Below are 18,168 nucleotides of genomic sequence, written 5' to 3'. Positions count from 1 at the left end.
TATATATATATATATATATATATTTATTTATTGTTTACTGCGTACTAACGTAGGAAAACTTTATGTTAGTGCAATTACTTTATAAAATAAAATTTTTTTATCGATGAAAACTGTTGCGTGATATAATTTATAGATATTTTATGCTTTCGAAACTTATAAAATATATTTATGCAAAGAAAATCGACAAAATTCAAAGTTAGTAATTTTTAAAATTAATAATTTATATTCCAAAAAATATTTTTAGATGAAGAGAATTTGTATTTTGGAGTTTTTTTTGCTTCTCAAAATTTAAGAGCGCTGTGAACGATTAAGAAATGTAATGAACACAGTGATGTATGTGATAAATTATAAATAAAATAAAATGTTATTCTAAATTTATTTAATTTTAAACATATTTTATTTCATTAAATATCAGATAAAATATATTTTTACTAAGGATTAGCAGGGTAAATTGGACATACACAGATGAATAAAAATTACATGAAAAAGATACACAGTAATAAATATTTTATTCAAATCGTTGGACAATCACATTAGTCAATTATTCCTAATATTTAAAAAATATATACAAAAGATATTTACAAATAAACAATTAAACGATCCGTCATTACTGCATTTGATATAAAAATAAATGTGTCGTAACGCGTTTTCTCTTCATAATCTTTGTATTTTACGACACGCAATCGCAGACGTAAAGCAATGAGTCGCAACATTCAGGGAATTACGCAAACGCAAGGAAAAGACAGACGGTGCGTTGTTAGTTTTGTGATGCGCGCTCATGAATTGACAACTAGTGCTCTTGAATCGATTTTCAAACTCATCGCAAATTCTTTCGCTCGCGAAGCGAAAAAGAATATTCTTTTTGCCTCGCAATGCCTTATCACGACGCGTCGTCGTCCATTTGGCCGGTATAGATACGCATTAAAGAGACAGATATTGAATTACATCTCGCTTTTCAATTGTACCATTCTGTTTTCGATTGAACAGATATCAATAAACTAGCACGATTTTCCAATATCACTCTTTTTACATAGCAAAATATAGTCCCAAGAATATCCAGCGGATAATATCCTCGAGGATTTTCAAGACGTTTAGATTGATCTATATAAATTTAATATGTACTTGCGGATAAGATTAATTCAGTCGTTAGACTGATTAACGACTGTACATATGGGATATCCTCGGGATACCCGCGGATGTTCTTAGAATATTTCTTAAATGTATTTAGTATTTTATTGGGATAAACTCTCTTCGCGTCATTTTACACTTTACATTTTAATATTGTATAATACGTTTGAATTTCTGTATGGAGATGTAAGCGTCGGAAATATTGTTTTCAATTAGCTACGTCCTTATGGTTGTTAGACGGTGCGATATTGAATGTCTTAAAGTATTCATCTGGACGTTCTGAGCAAATCGGAATATCTTAAAATCGCGTGCTACGTGGAAATCGAGTCAATCCGATAATAGCAATTAATTACAGTGTATCACGTAAAACGCGGCTTGATGCGGATATCTTTCTTTGTGTTCATTTTCGGACATAATACTCATCGTCGTAATTTTAATTGCGTACAGTATATATACGTATATATATATATGTATATATAGTCTCTTTCATTTTGATTAAAAGTGTTATTCGGCGATAACAATAGGTCCGCGGAAATAATGATGCTGTTATCGCGTTTTCGCATATACAACCTAAATCATTTGAGGTATATCCCCTTACGGCATTTTACTGTCATCTGGTGCCCCGCGTTCTTTGGTCTTTCTCACTTTCTTTGGTTTCTCCGCTTCCGCTCGCTCAAGCATTACAGGGTGTAGCTATAACGTAAGTCGCTTCTTATGTTCCCATAATATCTTCAGCTTTATATCTTTATTTACATTAAAAGTAAATATTAATGTATTATATGATATAGATTATATAAATGATTATATAAATAAGTCTTTTTTCTATGAATATTACGTCAAATTATATGTTAAAAGTTTCACAGTGATTTATCTCGTCAACAATAAAAATAAATACATATTTTTTCTTAAACACAAAATAGTACTCCGTAAATTAAACTCAATTGGCTATGAATAGAGATAAAAAATTCTTCTCACATTTTTAATCTTTAATCGTAATTTGTTCCTGATTTTAGAAATGAGATATTGACAGCGACTGTTCGACTACACCCTGCACGCTTTAATCAGTTTGTCGATCGGAAGAGCTCGATCGCTAAATAAGTTACTTGGAGTTATCGTTCATTGTTCGTCACAAACTAGTACTCTCTTCCCCCGCATCCACTCTTTCCAATCTTCCATTTTCGTCGACTCCTACAAAATACGTCATGACCTCTCCTTTCGGCTTGACGTACGTCTCACCGCGTAGATGACACTTGACACCTTGCTGTTCCAAGACGGTAGCCGTATCCGCTGTCACCTGAGCCAATCAAAATGCATATCGTTTCACTGCCCAAATTTATTAACATTAAACATAGACTTACCTGTATTTTCCCTGGTAGTCCAGTAGTGTCCATTCTGGAAGCCATGTTTACGGCATCACCCCAGATATCGTATAACGGCTTCTGAGCCCCCACAACACCGGCCGTCACCTCCCCGTGAGAAATACCGATTCTTAATCTGAAGAGAAAATTCAAATTTTGTTTCTTTTTTTTATTACCGCTGAACAACATTTTGTTCGTTCAGGCTCCGACTTTCTCGAATTTTATAGCTCTAACGGTACGTTTCGTCAAAGTTTCTTATAATTTCGCCTATCGCTTTTTATCGTGCTTGAAATTACTCACTTGTGAGGTTTCGACGTGGTGAACGACCTCGCGTTCATTCTATCGAGCACGGACATCATTTGTACGGCGAATTGCGCCATCACCTTGACCACATTGTCGCTGCAACTCTCGTCGCTCTCGGTGCTGTGCATCGAATCGCGTCGATGCGCTTCCAATCCGCACGCTGCCATATAAGTTGTTCCTGAATGAAAACGAAAAACGGACGAACTCGAATTGTCACTTAGAATCCAGTTTGCGTCGATGTTAATTTATTCGTTATAAATATTCACGAGATTCTCACCGGCGACCTTTATCTTCTCTATGCGACACATGAAGCAAGGCTCAAAGAGCAGCTTGTCGAATTCACAAATGATTTCGTTCAGATCGCTAAGGATGTTACTTTCGATGATCGACAGCTCCGTCAGAGAGGCGAACATCACGGCGACGTTGTTGTGAGCCTCGTGATAAGGCTCGTTCTCCGCTGTTCGGTTCATGTTCAAATAGAACTCCGCTAAAAGTGGTACAACCAGTCACGCGATCAGTCTCGGACAATAATTATCTCGATTTACTACGAATGTTATTTCTAATCAACGTGTATCAGTTGGAGAGTTATAAAAATTGTTAAAATATTTGCGGGAGTCAACGCACCGACGTGTTCCGGCAAGATGTTACGAAGCAGAAGCTTGTTGGCATTCCTCGTGTGAAACGCCTCGTCCTGTTCCTTCGTTAGCTGACGTTTCCATTGATAATCCAGCCTGCTCAGGTATTCTGCCTAAATGTTCATAAAATCAACTCGTTGACGAGCAACATCGAGAAGATTTCGCGCGAATGCGATTTCGGAGCTTACCTGACGATCGATGAGGTGCAAAGAGAACGTGAGAAACAATATGGTCAATATATGCGCCAGTCTCGGTTCCATCTGAGGATTCCACGTGTCGCTCGACTGAAAGGCATATTATCCCTGTCATTTATTATTAATTACGTAGCTAGATATTTTGAGGCAATGTGTATTTTTTTATCGATTTTGTAACAAGAGAAAAGCTTTATAATAGAGAAACACATATGCAATACCTTAAATATATTATCTCGATGCAGCCAAACGTTCCACGCGTAGAAGCCTACCACGCAGATGCTTATCACGAATTTTAAAGCGTAGTGGACCCTCAGAAAGAGGAAACTCGTGAGAATCGCCAACGAGCAGGTTTCCGTCATTTGCTGGAAAAGAAAAACCAGTGATATGCCGGAACGTCGGAAGGAGGATCGTCGAGATGAGAAATTTCACGTGAATAAGAATCAACACCGTGTACCTACTAAATAATCTTACCCAAGGTGTAGATATGCAGTCAAACTTGGTGAAGCCGACTCCCGATACGCTGGACGTTACATTATCGTCTAATAAATGGTCCACGTTTTCACATTCAAACTAGAAAGGGTTTTAATCTCTTTAATCGCAAATGAAAAAATTTCTATCTTTCGATTAATTTATGACGAATAGACAATTACTTCGAAATGACTGATTTCGTGAATGTATATGAAATAATCGACAAAAAAGGAAAAGAATTAATTTTTTAAGAAAAAAAAACTCTTAATTTAAAAAGAAGTCTTACAATCATATCAAGCATGGCGCATGCTGCTAACATTATCGTAATCACCAGGTACAAGATCGTCCTTAAAAGGGCACTCCATACAACCTACATGGAATTATAATATTAAAGTGAACAGAAAGACGATATAATTAAGTAAATATATTTAATAAGCGTAAACGTGAAATTAAATATAACCGATATATTTATATATATACCTTTACACTTGTTTGATAAAAAAAATACAATAGTTTGTTTCGTGGATGCGGAACGTGTCCTTCGTGCTCGTCATGCGGGTCCTTGCAGCGATTCCACACGAAGTGCATCCACGTGAGAGGTATTAAAGCGATCAGGAACATTAATGTCAACGAGTAACCGACAAACGTGCTCAGATGCCATCTGAAAATTTGATGATACTCGCACGATTAAAACGACGATCTACGATTACCGGATTCTTCCGATATACGTACTGAGAGAGCATAAACGTGGGCACGAGATACATGAATCCCATGAAGACAAGCACGAAGGCAGAGCAGCAGATGTAAAACTTGAAGACCGGGTCCGGTTCGCGCAGGAATGGAATCTCCCAACTCCACTGCCGAAATGTCAGAAAGAGTGGATTTATGTGCTTCCAGTTGCTCCACTGTCTGCATGGAAAAAGCGCAATTTTATAATCTTTATTCTCTCTCCCTCTTTCTCTAATATCCATTAAAATATAATATCTCGTCCAAAATTTAAAAACTTCGAGAAACTTCTGAGAACTCAACAACCGGGTCTTTAGGCATAGAGAAAAGATTCGATGTTAAGATCCTTACTCCCATTTGCTGAGAGGCATCTGATTAATTGCGTTCTCCATCTCGGCGTCCGCCGCCTTCAACATCAGATGATAATCTCGTAGACAAGAATCCATGAAGTGCGTTCTCCGTCTGTAAGTGCTTGCGAAAATGTCCGCCTGATTGTTCATCATCATCCTCGTTCTGGAATTGGTGCTGATAATGGTGTTGGTACGTCCATTGTTGAACTTGACATAGTGCTTGTTAGACGTGGTGTACGACAGTGGCGGCGTGTCCGGACTAATGGCATTCAAACTGTTCTCGCTGTTCTGCAACAAAGTTCTCCTGTCAACGATGACACTCGGCTGGGAATTCGCTCGGCGAGAGCATGGTGTGAGAAATCAGTGGCGCAGGAGCATATCGTTCGTGGCATATTAAATGCTAATGCTTCTGTAAAAGCCACAAAGAAACGCGAATTTGAGGAACTGTGTAATCGTAGATTTGTAAATTAAAAAAAAATCTGTGGGGATACACATATACATATATAAATATATAAGCAAGTGACGGAAGTTGATAAAAATCGCTTGAGTTGAGCCCCTAATCATCAAAATATCGTAGCTCATTTAAGTTGATTTGAAATGGCATATTAGATACGAATTTGTGTTTTTCCCACGCCACTGGGAGACACGCACCGCGACGGCATCGGCGTTTCCGGCAAAGACGGCGTGATGAGGTAGCTGCGTATTCCGTATTTTCGTAGGACCTCGTCGTCCAACCTTTCGACCGGCATGTAGTTGTAGTCGCTCGCGTTCACGAGATCCAGCGTTTGCTGAGTCACGTGGACCTTACCGGGCTTCCCGGTCTGCTCCATTTTGTTCGCTATCACCACGTCGCGCGACCAAACGTCGTATTGCCACTTGTTCGTGCCCAGGATTCCGGATATTATGTTGCCCGAGTGCACGCCGATCCTCATGTTCACGTCCACCCCGCTCTCGCGATAGACTCGCGCCCTCACCTCGTTGATAATTTTTATCATATCGAGACCTACGTACCATTTTACAGTAATTTTAATCGGGAAAAAGATCTGGGAATGTTTTCTTATAATTAAAACATCAATCATCAAATATTACGATAATTATTCAAACAAAAAAGGGACATAGGAATTTTTAAGCTTTCTATAGAATAAATCTTCTGTAATAAATGAATGTTCGCAGATATTTCTGAATTAATAATTAATACGTTAAAATAATGTTGCGCGATATGTTGTGCAACATAGATTTTTTTAATTAATGGATTCGCAATGCATAAATAAACACCGCCATTTTACCGAGATCGACGCAGCTCTTGGCGTGTTGGGAATTTGGAGTAGGCACGCCGCTCACGCAGTAGTAACAGTCGCCTAAAAATTTGATTCTCAGTACATTGTGCCTCTCGGACGCCTCGTCAAAGCTGCCGAATAGATCATTCAACGTCTCCACGAGTTTTCGTATCGGTAGTGTTACAGTCAGTCCGGAAAAGTTCACTACGTCCGCGTACAGGATGCTCACATTATCGTGCGTCTCCACGCATAAATCGCTAAAAGGGAACAATTGGAGTATAATAATCAAAACATGGAACGGGATAACATTGTATTTGCCATGGTCGTACCTGTACGGCCTGCCTTTCGGCGGAGGACTCTTTTTGTGCTCCTCTATAAATTTGAAAATATCCCGGAAGTCCTTTTTGATTTTCGCCACTATGTGTTGCGGCAGTATACTCCGCGTCAATTGCTCCTACAAATGTTGATTATTTCCAGCTTCAGATATGTCAGTTTAAATTTCCACAATTTTACATTCTCACAAACTTTGATTCTTGAACCTTTCATTGTTAGATTAGTTCTATGATTACTTTCGTCGACTCTTTGCAATTCTCAATTTTGCGTTTATACTCTTGTATTCTTCGTGGAAGTAGAATGGTCTAGGGAGTTGAAGCGCAAAGGACAAGAGGAACTCAATGTGTGTGTTTATCGCGGCCACGTGTTACGTGTCCAGCATCGCGAATTTGTTTCTTACATTCCCCGTAACGGAATGCCACTCATTTGCTATTAAAAGCTTGAATTACTTGAAAGGAAAAAAGAAGGGAGTAGAACAAAGGAAGTAGAAGACAATAGAATGAAGATCTAGAGCCTCAATTAATAACGCTTTCCATTAATAAAGCTTATCTCGAAATTATCCAATACTCCATTTTTAATCTAACAAACGTGACGAACGTGTTGCAAAAATCTAATTACGCGTCCATTTAAACCTACTTCTTGATCCTTCTCATAGTTGAGCCTGAGCGTGGACTCGACGCATTTCCGACGGTCCAGGAAGGAGCGCCTGATGACGACCTCGTTCATGAACCTGAAGTAGAGTCCCAGAGCGTTCACGCACACGAAGTATATCGCATCGCTGACGATCTGCGATTGGGGAGGGGGAGGGGGGCAAAAGAAAGAAAAGCATTCCATTCTTAGCTGCATGGTTTACTCGAGTAATCGCGCGACGGCTTGCGTCAGCGCGCGATTACACCGCACATTGTCGGCGGTAAGGGTTTACCTTGGTAACGTAATCGGACGTGTTGCTGTAGGTGATTATTGACAGGGTCGCCAGATAGCACATGCTGGCCGTAAGGCCGAGCACGAGAGCGTGCGAATTCTTTGTGATCGGCAGGAACACGTAGCATGCGAGAAGCGAGTGCGTCGCGTACGCCGGTCTGAAAAAAAGACATGAACATTGCTGAAGGAGCGCGTGTTCGTAGCATGCACGTGGTGCACTGGAGTGAATTCGCGGATGCGTGTTTATTGATGAAAATTGAAAGAGCTAAAAACGCAATCGCGTATAATAAACCCGTTGCACACCCGGATCTCGAGTTTAACGAGAAAAAAAAATGCGACCGGCCGGCGCGTACACGCAAAACGATCACTCGAGAATATAAAAAATGCGCGCCCGTATGTGTGCACCAAGGATCTTTTCGATTGTTGTACTGATTATTCTGCTAGGAAGGTCTTTCACGTCATTAGGCTAAAGCCGAACTGTTAGATCAATTCTTTTTAGAAATCGTTTCATGAAGACATTTTCCTCATTTTCCAAATATATACATAATATAATTCAAAATGTCTGATTGTACCTACATAAAATTATATTGTTATAAATTAATTAATGTACAATTGTGGTTAGTTTTCTAATATTTTAATCTGTATCATAATCGCGTAGTCGTAGCGCAGCGCTCGTGTATAAAAAATATTCTTGTTCCTAAATTGATAATTACTATCGTTTCGCGCCATATGCTCGATGGAGATAATCACAATATCAATGAGTTGTAATATCAGTCGCTATACTGACAATTGTTGCGTGTACGAGGACAAAAGCACGCGTCTTTATCAGTAATAAATATTTACGCGATTCGCGCCACTCGCAGTTATCGCAGAATAATTTCGATAAACGCGCGCTAAATAAGCGGCCGCCGCAAGGAAGTCTTTACGACTGATACTAAAATAGTGATGATAATCGGATGCAACGCACGATTATTTCGGGCGCGGGTGGAGTTATCGGTACCTTATCGGTGGGATACCCTCGGTGTAAATGGAGACGTAAAACAGAGGTATGGTCAGATCGCAAGCGACCAAGAGCACGATGATCATCCAGGACAGCATGACCGGCAAATAGGTGTTTTTGGCGATGTGCCTCGATCGGAACGATAGGGCGATCACTGGACACAGCAGAGCGCCCACGATGCAATAGACTACGATGTCCACCAAGCATTCCTTCATGCCGACCTGGATAAATCAAAAAGGAAAGACCAGCTTATATTCCTTAACGTCACTTACAGATTTTTTAAACTTGCATTATTCAAACACTGTAAGCGACTTATTAATTGTGGAATTATTGCAGTATAATCTGAATGATTTTCTAGTCTCTAAGTATCTTATAACAATAAGTTTCCAAGATCAAACGATTAAAACATAATTTTTTCTTTATAATAGGATAGATGAAAATTCAGTTTGAAAAAATTCAGATTGAATTCATCTTTTTAATAGCTTTAAAATATATTTAAAAAATAAAAATGTCTAAATAAAACATACTCTTTTCTCTCTCTTTCTGCAAATATTTTAAATAAATAATAAACTTACCGTTAAGATCAGGCACAAGCAATACGTAAATCCAAGTAGCAGTTGTAGCAAGATGAATATCGAGAGGTAACCATATTGTATTCTTCTGTGATAGATCGTGTACAGCTTTTCTAGGTTCTTGTATTTGAATTGTTTCTGAAAGTGAAAGCTTGCGTGAGGTCGTAATCGATTTGCTGAATCAGCGAACTGTTACAGATATTCGAAGCACGGAAAGGAATTATGTGGTATTACAATAATATTATACGATAAAATAATTCAGTTATCAATATTGTTATAAATATTTAGCGATTCGACAAGGAGATAAAGAAATATAAAGATCATATTAAAAAAAAAAATGTTAACGAAATTTAATCTGAACGTTCGTCATAAATTCTTTAGTTTTTAATTTTATACAATTCTCTAATTTTTAGTTATCAATATTAGTTGTACAAGTATATAACAATAATTAAATGCAAAAGTAACAAAATAAAAGAGCATGTACATTCAATTATGATTGAACAAATAATATCTTATTACTTTCTTTCGGAAGTAGATTTATTGATTATCCGAAGCATGCACACATATATCATTATTGTTTTGTAGAAAATATCAGTTAATATAGATTAAAGATGATATATCGCTAGCTGTATGAGAAACACACGTAATTCAACATCGCAATTCATCTCAGCATTCAACGGGACGAGGGAATATATGTACAAAAATCACTTTTCGTTCCGTCAATAGCCCTTCGTTATTCATTTGCTATGTATTTTTCATACGAAACGATTATGTCCATGTTCACTTTAGCAAATGGTTGTATACATCAGAGCAAAGATGTCCTTTTATATTGAAGCAAAAATCTCCTTTTTACATTAAAATGTTGCTTTAATCGATGTACAGATACATCTTTAGGTATACAAATGACACCATCGTTGACATCATCATCGCATTTTATTCTTCGAGGAGTGTCTGTAAATTTTCGAATAAAATACCTGTAAGTAATCACGCGATTAGAGGATAATCCTTCACCTCAAGAGCCTCCCATTTCTATTTCCCAATATCCATAACGCGTTCAAACGCGTTCAAACGTGGGATTGATAATTTCCAGTTCGCCATTTGCAAAAATGAAGAAGTTAGAAGACACGAATTTAACGATCAAAGGATGAATTAGCTAATCGATAAATTAGGTCAGCGAACTGATAACTCCACATTCTTAATCACTTTCATTCTTAGCTCTCCTGTCACAAGGCGACACGCACTATAAGTCGTCGCTCGAAGATTGCGACGTCCGGTTCTTATGAACTTTTCCTCGCGAGGAACTCGCAGATCGGGGCTGCGCTTCCGCCAGTACGTCCGCTCGCACGACGGTCATACGGTGATCTGCTAGTCGCGTGCGTGTAGCGCGTGGCGCGCGCAAATTACATAGCTAAGCTCGTAAAACGATAAAGCTGCATCCGATTGTCATCCGGCGCAGTCGCGCGGTCCCGACTGCTCCAGCATGCACCGTGGAATGCACCGCAGGCTCCCGCTGGAATTGCGCGCCTTCGAGCTGCTGGCATGTCGAAATTACGGCCAGGATTAAATCCCTATTGATGCACCCGCGCGAGTATCAAAAATACAACGCGCTCACTCACAGGTTCGCTCGATCTCTCCTTCATCTAGCTTGACCCACATTAAATATAATTTTAATGATTAAAAAAGGTTAAGCGCATACCTATATCTGCACGATTCTATATCGATCATATGTATATTCGACGATTCCAAATTTTTGCATTGAGAGCCCACTCAGATCATTCCATTTTGTAATAAATTTCTGATTTTTTTGTAACAAAAATTGAGTGAAGAAATTAGGGCTAAATGGCAATATCGAATTTCGAGTGCCGAGAGAAAATCGAGTTAATCGCATATTCTTCTGACAATGAGAGACAAAATTCTCGAAGAATTTCTTATATCCTCGTGATATCTTGCGAGGAATGCGAAAAATAAATAACGCGAGCGAGATTATATCACCCACGAGCATGCGGGATTTATTGCGAAGGCATCTGTGCGTGCACGTCCTAAAAAAAGATTCCTCCCCGATAATTTTCACCATTCACCCGAGATTTCATCATTGCGATCATCGACTGCAAATAGAATTATATATTATCGCCCCGGCGCGGCCGACGATATTCAGATAACGCGCGACGTGTACTATCGGCAGGCAGGGGGTCCACAAGGCGGAACATCTGCTTTCACTTGACGATACTCACGTGGTCTGAGATTTGCGTCGCGTAGCCGACGTGTAGCCGACCCTTTCCCACGCGCGATGCACGACCACGCCCGCCGAAAAATCGCGCCCGTCTAAAATGCAACGGTTAGCTAAGGTGCGCTTGAAGGCACCTCCACTTGCAGCAGCAGCAGCAGCAGCAGCAGCAACCGGGGGAAACGTGCTTCCGTGCTTTCGTCTCGCGCGTGCGTTTTGTCAGCACGTTGCCGCTCGCAGCTTGGCGAATCTCTTTCTCTCTCTCTCTCCCTTTCGTCTCGCTGAATATTGATCTTCAATCCCGAATTCGCGCAGCAGGTCTCCTTTACGCCTTCTCCTTCTCTTCCCTTTTTGTCTTTCATCCTCATTGTCCCTTAATTCTCGTTCTTTTCATTTTTCACCCCTTTTGAATCAAAGTTATTCTTGAATGATTGCCATTAGATAATAATATTAAATAAAATTACGTGAGAATGAAAACTTTGCATAGACTGCACTTAAATTTTCATACTACACATTTTTGAAAGGTTTTTAAAATTGCAGTCTCGTTGGAATCTCATAATTCCACGTCTCTGGAAATTGTTCCTATATTGCTGAGAGATTCCGCGATGTATTGAAATGGAGATATCTCGGTTATCGAAATTCCTCAAGCAAGCAAATCTTCGATGAGACTATCGGTTAGCAAACGCATTCGAATATCGAGAGGATTAATGGCGATTTAATCGATATTCTCGTAATCCTCTGAACGTTGATTTATTTTCGTACGACTGTCAAACTGAAATAAATCGGATCGAAAAAATAATTTCTATTAACGAAATTTTCCTGTTTGGCGTTCCTAGAAAAATTCATATATGCCATTCGAAATGAATAAAGAATAATAAGTGGAGTAACAGGAAACTGTCGTAGAGGAAACTTTATCCAAGAATGGAATCTCCTCGAGAATTAATCATTATCGATTTTTTATGACATTTCCTTCATGAACCGCTTAATTAACTGCGGTAATTAATTTGTAGTCACGCAGACCGCGCGAAGGAATGATCGCACTTTTTCGTGCGAGACCAGGGAAAAAAGCGATTTTTTTCCGGGTTTGCGTGGCTCCTTCTAGAACTTTGTGAACTCGAGCGACGCGGCGTAATACATCCTTCGGCCATTCAGATAAATCGATCGCCATTCGATAAACAGCACCTTCGAAGAACACGCTCTTTCTCTCTCGCTCCGCTTGGCGAGTCATTCCTTTCTGATAATGAATCCCACGTTAAAAAAATTCCTGCACAATCTTGTTTTCTAGGCAACATCGTCTCAGAGCGTTATCAATACGGGGACGTTCCGAATCGCTGGCGAAATTTCCTTGGTTGAAACTATCCTCACAATTGCTGCGATTACACTTTATTAACGCAAATTCTTTATTACTAAATTTTTTTCTACGTGCTCTAGCGAATAATGAACTTTGATATAAGACAGAGTTTTTAATTCAAGATCAAGATTTACAATTCCTTTATATTTACACACTTCAGAAAGTTTTACGATATTTCTTTTGTAATCTTTGGAATAAATGAATGTATCAAGGATACTTTTGAGGTTTCAAGAATCTGAATATTAAAATAGTCGTTTATTTAATTCGAGATTTTTAAGTGTAAAGTGCAAAGCTCAATAAGTTAAAGAACCCAAGATTTGAAGAACTCTCACTGTCAGATTATTTTTTATCCCAGAATTTGAATTTAAAAGTCCAAGAAAGAAAAATATAATAAAAACCTTTAATATCAAAAATTATTACGTTTATATTGTAATACATAGATAAAATGAAAGATAAGCCCGTTAATAATTTTCCAGTCATAAGCTCACTTTTATAATACAAATAAAAATGCACGTTTATCTTGTAAATTATATTAATAAAGAAACAAATATATAACAAAGTAAAAATAAAAGATAGCTGTCGAAATTCTTCAACTTGGATTAAGCGATACGACGCCGTATAGTTTACCTGGTGTGATATACCAAAAATAAGCTCTTGCTAAAGTACGATTGAGGCTTTTCAAATAACATTTGCCGATAAAGACCGATAGTTCGACTAACGTAATTAATCGATCACTTACCCTCAGACCAGACCACGTCCATTCCTCAAAGCTGTTGGGAGAGATGATGCGGCCGTCGTCCTCCTTCTGCAGCGAACTCAACGACGCTCGAGTCACCAGCTCCATTCTACTGACCCCGTTGTTGGTCGGTGTTGGATCATCCATGTCGATGGTAGTCACAGCAAGACGACGGCGGCGGTGACAGCGAGCTTGCGATTGTTGTACTCATGACGATGACAGATCCGCGACTGGAGAACGATCGTAACGAATCGCAATTGAAAAGTGAATCACCCCGAGCGTCGGCTTCCGTGATGATCGTGCCAAGCCAAGCCCAGGCTTTATCGTGATAAGAGAAATGGGCCACTCGAAACGCTCCCCCTGCGACTTCCCTACTTTGTCTCTCTCTCTCGCTTTCTCTCTTTCTCTCTTGTTCCGACCAACTATAATGCACGCTTCTGATTTTTTATGCTTGCGAAACTCTGCCTGGTACACAGCATAACATCGATCGTTCGGGTGATAAAGTGACCCTACGGGAAAGATCGAGAAGCGTTCTCGTTGTCACGAAAGCCTCGTTTCTTGAGGTAGGCAAAATGAAATGTTTATATATTTTTGGACGAAAACAACATCTTTCTCAGGAACGTAGATCTCGGAGGAAGACTCTAACTATAATAACACAAATGCCTCGATAGTAACGTAATTACAGAAACATCCATATAGCCCGCTGGTATTCCAGAGAGATTTCGCGTTTCTGCAGGCTGCAGGCGTTGTCATAAAATTCACTTCGCGTCCAGGAGTATACCGATATATTTTATACACGCACTTCAATTATCTCTTTTCAAACGAAATAAATAATTAACGATCCGCGGCCACACTTTTGAAAGCTTATCCCATTTATCGGCAATTAAATAATAATCAAGCAAAATATATTCGAGCGACCTCGAGAATAGCTTTCAAGTTCCTTTCGTCTGTCGAACGTAGCGTTTTCAAGGTCAGGTAATCGATCGTACGAAAATTGGGTTCACCCCTGCCTGAGAAGGAAACTCTTAAATTTATATTTGGTGTCACAAGTGTCGCCCCGGGAACGTAATCATCGATCGTTGGGGAAAAGGCACGGCCAAGTCTTGGAAAAAAATGCACGTTTAAAGCATTCATTATAAAGATAAAATTGAGAGCGACTACATTTTTGTTGTGACAATTAAAAACTCACGGAAATGAATGGATATCTTTATATATTAGGACTCAACACACTTTATTCTGCCGTGTAAAATATCCGCAGACGGCTCTAGCTTCATTAACTATTAATGAGAACGCCCTGGTAGGATAAAATTTAAATAAATTTAAATTTTTTCGTTGAAGCAGCATTTTAGCTTGCACGTTCTTTCTCCAGCAATCGCCACAATTGAGTTATCGAGCGGGTCGCGGAGGAACGGCTCTATATAAGCGGCTCTCCTGCGTCTATTTTTGCATTCCTCGTCTCCTTTGCTCGTCTTTATGAAAGCCCACCGCGAGATAGCTGAAATTAGGTAGGTATTTTTACCAGTTGATAACACTCAGTTTTTGCTGGATTACGAGACTGTAATCTTTATCCTGCCGACGATATCAAATATTAAAATCACATGCAATGTTTGGAATCTTTTACACATAACGATATTTGTTAAATTATTCTCCTTTGCTATTACAATAATTTCTTTAACACAATTATTTTTTAATAACATTCCCTAATCAAGGAATATTTAAATTTAACGAAGATTTCAAACTAAGATATTTGCCGTTTCATTACGTGAATTAAAGATTGGTCGAGTTACATGATTTCGTTACGATAATGCGATATAATAACACTCTACAAACCGTGGCCTGACACAGAAAGTGAAATCTACGAAGAAAATATGTATTTTCATTGTACAGTTATGCCACTGCGGTTGGTCACCGCGAACGTTTTCAATGTCCCCGGCACTTTCTCCGACGCGCATTCACGCTCGATGCATCATTTACCTGATTTACCATCTCGCGTTGCAACGCAAAGCGTGTCCTCAACAACGATCGCAGTGAGTCACTTCTCACAGTGGAAAACTCTTTACGATCGTCTAGACTTATACCGTGATCGCCGAGATCGGCTGCTACGACAATAGCAACAGAGCGATGATGACAGATATTAATGCACCTTTCGGATTTAATTTTGATAGCCTCTGCCGGATAGAGATGATCGCGGACAGCGGCTGACTTTGATGAGCCGCAATTGAAATCGCCAAGTAGAAATAACAATGAAGAACTGAACGGGTTGCGGGTAATGAGATTTGATTTCGCGTGACGGTGCGCGTGTGCACTTTTTGGCGATCGGACGTAAGCTTCGAAGGTAACTTTCCAAGCACTGCTAATTGCATCCTGCCGTTCCGGATCGCCCGACCAAATCGAGCGGTCTAAACGGTCAGTAATGTCTGTTCGCCGAAAGGACGCTGTCTTAATCGAACGGGCCTCTTTAATGGCTCGTCTCGATGGAATAGATCGAATGAATTATTAATTATCAGTCGATTATCGCGACGGATGATTCAACCGAGAGGAATCCCGAGCTAATACATGTCGATCGCCGCGCGTCTGCAGGCGTCTGATTTTGATTTATTTCGAGCGATCATCAAAGGCTTACCGAATTAATGATCGGGCATACTCGTCCGTATTTAGGACGAAGATTAATGCGCGATAAAGCGTCAGAAATGCGTATTAAAACTTGAATATGACTGACTTGACTGCTTGCAATTACTTTTACGGAGATGCAAATAAAACTGAAAGTGCTTTTCATCTAATATAACATTATAAATAAGAATTAATTAACATATCAAACGAATTAAGGAAAGCAGTATGTAAGTCAAAGCAATTCTGTTAGCGAAACAAAATGAATCGAGATAGCCGAATGAAACATCATGATTAAAAAGTCATGAAAAATAACGATTAATTCTCTTCGATACTTTCATTAAGGAAATATTAATTTCACATTCGTCCGAGAACTCGTTTAAATTAAAATTCGCGGACGAAATGTTCCGTATATTTCAAAACGGCGGTGGCAATTAATTCTTAATGTTGTTATAAATAATATAAATCAATATTAAAAGTAAATGAATTGTCATTTGCCGAGACTGCAGTTTTGCTTCTCTCTCGATACCCACCTGATCGTCTACTCCCGGATGAAAGGTCAGCCGGCTTTCGCGGTGGATCGCGGCGCGGATATGCGATTTATGCACGTTTCTCTTTCTTATTATTTATTTTTCTTTTCACACAGACGTTATCCTTTTTAATGCGCGTTACGGAAGCATGCGCGAGACCCGTCGACGTTTCCCCGCGAGAAATAAGAGACTCGAGACCGCTTTCCACCACGGCCGATATCGCCGCGACGCACGGCAGCGGGCTCGGCAGGTGTGACGACGAAGCGCGACATGGGTCGTATACCCGCGGCTTCTTTTCGATTCGAGTCATGGTGGAGGCCCTCAAGGCCTATCCCGCGCCGACATCGCACATCGCACGCCTCGGCACGCACGCACGCACGCATGCATATTGCGCTTTCCGTCGAGAGCCCTGCACTCCGAAGACTCTCGGCTCTCAATGGCACTTTTTACGACTTCCGCCGCGCCGTCTCGATCGGGAAGATCGATTCGCCGGTCGAATCGCAAAAATCCACCTGCGATCGTCAATCGGCGCAATATTGTATAGCAATCGCGAGATCCTTGAGAACGTAAATTTATTTCGAGCCGTAATTTTAATATGCAGAATTCAATTAGATCATTTTTATTTTTTTTAATCTGAAAAATATAATGAGATACAATTAAATTAAATGTTCATCAATTCTAAAATCGAAAGATCGTGTTTCGCTAGTTTACAGAAAGATTAGGGTACAGCGGGGTAATTTGAATAGTGAGGTAATTTGGATAACAGTAAGCATTTGCAAGAATTTTAGAAAAATAAGAGATTTTAAGGTACATTTTATTATATCAGATATTTATATAATAAAATGTATCTTAAAATCTCTTATTTTTCTGAAATTCTTTCAAATGCTTACTGTTATCCAAATTACCCTGCTGTACCCTATCACTAAAATAATTTCATTTTATATCACTTTATGTCAGAATTACATTAATCAATTTTATAATTCAGATCGCGCAAATGTTAGAGAAATATAAAGATAAAATAGCATTTCTACAAACTGAAGATATCAAGATCTTTTACTAAAAAGATTGGATATAACAATAAAAATATACGTGGCAACATATATCTGTTAAATAATATGGACATTCAAAGAAGCGATTCCCTAATCATTTTGCGTTATTATAAACAAAAGCAGAGGTGCTTGCCAAAAATTCTTTTGCTTCAGAAATGGGAAAGACATAAATTCAGCCGTTAATTCATTTTCTCTCGTAAATAAAAGATCGATTGATATATCTCGAGACAATGCAAATTCATCGTGCGGCGAGTAATACGACGTTTATTATGACGATTGTGATAGTGACAATTAAGTTTGTCGCTAAATGTTACCTGATGTTTTTACACGCCTGATGTCAATTTTCACAGCCGTGCGATTTTTCAAAAAGAAGTTACGCTGACCTCGATTATCTGGTGTTAACTGG

General features: G+C 39.2%; 1 protein-coding gene across 3 annotated transcripts; it reads right to left on the bottom strand.

Moving 5' to 3' along the window:
• Nucleotides 1–490: 490 nt before the first annotated feature.
• Nucleotides 491–18,155, bottom strand: LOC105459328 (adenylate cyclase type 2-like). Of its 3 annotated transcripts, XM_011705263.1 has the most exons (22): nucleotides 18,077–18,155; nucleotides 16,717–17,346; nucleotides 13,580–14,221; nucleotides 9,269–9,403; nucleotides 8,694–8,914; nucleotides 7,695–7,851; nucleotides 7,409–7,558; nucleotides 6,769–6,893; nucleotides 6,449–6,696; nucleotides 5,814–6,165; nucleotides 5,164–5,445; nucleotides 4,819–4,995; nucleotides 4,567–4,747; nucleotides 4,373–4,456; nucleotides 4,090–4,188; nucleotides 3,837–3,980; nucleotides 3,613–3,708; nucleotides 3,414–3,537; nucleotides 3,067–3,276; nucleotides 2,787–2,967; nucleotides 2,487–2,622; nucleotides 491–2,422 (listed from the first exon to the last, which is right to left on the bottom strand). In XM_011705263.1, the coding sequence occupies exons 3-22, from the start codon at nucleotides 13,721–13,723 to the stop codon at nucleotides 2,255–2,257; spliced, it is 3,414 nt and encodes a 1,137-aa protein (XP_011703565.1). In that variant the 5' UTR covers nucleotides 13,724–14,221; nucleotides 16,717–17,346; nucleotides 18,077–18,155; the 3' UTR covers nucleotides 491–2,254. The 3 variants fall into 3 exon arrangements, with proteins under 3 accessions (XP_011703565.1, XP_011703564.1, XP_011703566.1); XM_011705262.1 differs by lacking the exons at nucleotides 16,717–17,346; nucleotides 18,077–18,155 and having other exon boundaries at nucleotides 13,580–16,660; XM_011705264.1 differs by lacking the exons at nucleotides 13,580–14,221; nucleotides 16,717–17,346; nucleotides 18,077–18,155 and adding an exon at nucleotides 11,497–11,583.
• Nucleotides 18,156–18,168: the final 13 nt, after the last annotated feature.

Source organism: Wasmannia auropunctata, unplaced genomic scaffold, assembly GCF_000956235.1.
Source record: "Wasmannia auropunctata unplaced genomic scaffold, wasmannia.A_1.0 LD334196.1, whole genome shotgun sequence".
Taxonomy (NCBI): Eukaryota; Metazoa; Arthropoda; class Insecta; order Hymenoptera; family Formicidae; genus Wasmannia; species Wasmannia auropunctata.
The sequence above is the reverse complement of the archived record's forward strand: the minus strand, read 5'-3'. Positions and strand labels throughout refer to the sequence as shown.